Source organism: Anneissia japonica, unplaced genomic scaffold (assembly GCF_011630105.1).
Source record: "Anneissia japonica isolate Jap-2015-1 unplaced genomic scaffold, ASM1163010v1 scaffold673_len1821605_cov196, whole genome shotgun sequence".
In the NCBI taxonomy this organism is placed as follows: Eukaryota; Metazoa; Echinodermata; class Crinoidea; order Comatulida; family Comatulidae; genus Anneissia; species Anneissia japonica.
In genome coordinates, this window is record NW_022717449.1 from 106,028 (window position 1) to 108,802 (window position 2,775).

Sequence of the window (2,775 nt, forward strand, 5' to 3'; positions counted from 1 at the left end):
TGTTTCTCTCATGGTATTTCGTTAGCCTTGTAAAAACAGGGTAAGCTGCAAACGACGGGTAATCGTGTATTGTTAATGTGTCGCGTGTTCGACGCTGATTTGATTCAAGGTGTCTGGTCAATGAAGTTTATACCGTAGTGAGAATGTTTCTTATAGTTGAGGGCAGATGTTTTGCGTGCGGTTGTGTTTTTGACAAGCACGCGATTGCTGTTGTGAAAGGAGAAGCACCGCGCTGCATCATCAGACATTTACCCCAAGAGAACTCGAAGATATTTCATTTCTTTTTGAAACACAAGGAATTATTGATGTTCAAATAACCAGCAACAAACGAAGGAACAGCAAAATAGGAGGCCTGGAGATACCCTGCACATTAACTTGTTCCTCTACAAATAAAGAACTTATTGACCGTTTAAAGCAGCTTGTTTAGGTAATTTTTGATTTTACAATTCACCTCTAATAAACACCCCTCCCCCCTTGAAAAAATACAACGCCCCCTGGGCGTTTATTAGAGACAATATGGTAACTACTTTAATTTTTAATGATCCATTAAGGGCAAGTATTCGTACAGGGTATTACACAATAGTAAACATATTAACAAAATGAAATATAAAATGTTTAAAAAATATAAACCACTACTTGACTTTAAGACAAATACTTTGTTTACTCTTTTGCCACTCCATATGTCCTCTAAAAAATGCCTTTCGTCAAAGGCTTAGAGCCCAATCACACTTATTATATCGGCCCAGCGCCGCCGTAACTACAGTCAACCCAAAATGATCTTCCATTCGTGGTTAGTATTTTAAGTCGGCTCAGATTCGTTCTGCAAACGTTCACACTTCCTCCTTTACACTGGGTTTTGTGTGAAGTGTTATGGTATAAGATTGGCTACCTAGGTTCAGTTTACGATCAGATATGAAGATGAGTCGGCCCAGGTCCCGCATTGCGGGGCCCAGGTCCGGTAAATTTAGGTCATCTTTGGGCTGACTTTTAATTTAACACTTAAAAAAGGTTGCCCTGAGCAGACACGTAAACTATAAAGTGTGATTTGGCTCTTAGTAACCTATAATAGTAACCTGCATAGACAGGTCCTTGCACTCTGTGTGCTGTATTATTATTATATACCAACAAAACATGTCCTCCCATTAACCTGAATTCCCAACTTCCTCCATATTTATCATCTTTATCGATTCCAAAAAAGAATGCTATTATTAAAATCAATTATACTTTCCCGTTGCGGTTACATCAATGCAGCAGTTCGACCAATTTCCATAATCATTTTTTTAAATGATTTTGAAATGTGAAATATGATATTATAGATAGATTTTTGCTCATTATTTTCTAGGTTAATTTTCATCATCATGTAGGTGGTTTTAATTGTTTAGGGTTTTTTTGTGTCTAGCCAATATTAGCCTATTGATAAATATAATGAATGTTTATGAGTTGTAAACCCATGCAATTATACATGGAAAAAAATATGCAGAAATTTTGTTCCTGGCTGGGGCAGTGTAATAAAATATTCAAATTACCTAAATAAAAACAACATAAGCCATAGCTTGGAGTTATACAACGCCGCTGTAATGTAGATCTTCGCATATCATGGATTTGACAAAAGGGTATAGAATGACGAGAGGTTCGACTGTCCTATCTCGAAAATTACTACTATGAACGTCCTTCAAAAGAACATAAAAGTCGTTTGTATCAAATGTGTGCACTACATCTGTACAAACATGTTCAAATTTAGAACTCTAATCAAATTCAAATAGGGCGTTCTCTATAGCGTGTTAGTTCTTTTTTTTTTTTTTTTCTGTTTCATTACATGCATGAAAAATCAGGGCTGTCAGACTTTGGTCAGACTTTGTCAGACTTTCTATACTCTTTGGTTTGAATTTTTAACATACAAACGCTTATTCATCAGGTATTATAACAAATGACCTAGTTATTAACAAGTTCAATATTACACGATGAATTTCATTAATAGTTTTTTTGTAGGTCAAGTACTATTGAGAAAATTTTATGACTTAAAAATCAATACTTAGTTTTTCCTTTGTTTATTTTTTTAATGTTAATTTTTTTTACACTTTATCTTTTTAGCATTCATGCTAGGTTTACTAATGAATACTTTTGTTGGCAGTGGAAGAGCACTTTCACATAGGGACTGGGATATAGCACACCCTATGGCATTTCATATTGCATTAGTACTATTGTAGGACTAGCCCTCTGGACAAAGAACTTGTCTGGGGCGAAGGCATACTTGTCTGGATCTTAACATCTGCATTGTTTTATTGTTCAGAATAATGCGAAATTTTTAATCCGCTCTAGGCTTGTGTAACATGAGTTTATGGTACAGCATAACCCAAGCTATTCCTGTAAGTATAATTAAGAAAACCTATTTCTTCTCCTTTAAGCACAACTAATTTTTTTTTTTATTTCTACTTTAAAATTTCTAGGTCATGTTTAAATTTATTCAAATTTTTTTGGGGGAGTTTTTTTTTTAGCACTTTGATAAGATGACTTTGTGATTAAAATTTCCTTACTAATGAAATATATGCACTTAATAATATTTATCACCACATAACATGTATTTTAAGCTTCCCACGGATAAACTCAATTTAATTTCTGTATAACTCCATTCGATGACATATAATTATATCCTAAATTTAGCTCTACACAGTGTTATGATGATACTTGGTATGTATAAAATATTTTATTTTATTTTATTTATTTTACTGTACTTGCATATAAAAACAAAAAGTACTGCATAGGCCTGTATATATA

At 33.7% G+C, this 2,775-nt stretch overlaps 1 protein-coding gene across 2 annotated transcripts in view; it reads left to right on the plus strand.

The window, feature by feature from the left end:
• LOC117110299 overlaps window positions 1-2,775 on the plus strand; it is a 45,273-nt gene that overhangs the window by 13,083 nt on the left and 29,415 nt on the right. Inside the window, exon 1 of one of the 2 annotated variants that reach the window (XM_033252951.1) lies at window positions 2,187-2,366. The exons of the other annotated variant lie outside the window; for it this stretch is intronic. Within the exon in view, the coding sequence (XP_033108842.1) occupies window positions 2,339-2,366 (28 nt within the window). The 5' untranslated portion in view covers window positions 2,187-2,338. Of the gene's footprint in view, window positions 1-2,186; window positions 2,367-2,775 lie in introns of those variants that run through there. 2 annotated transcript variants of the gene reach the window in all.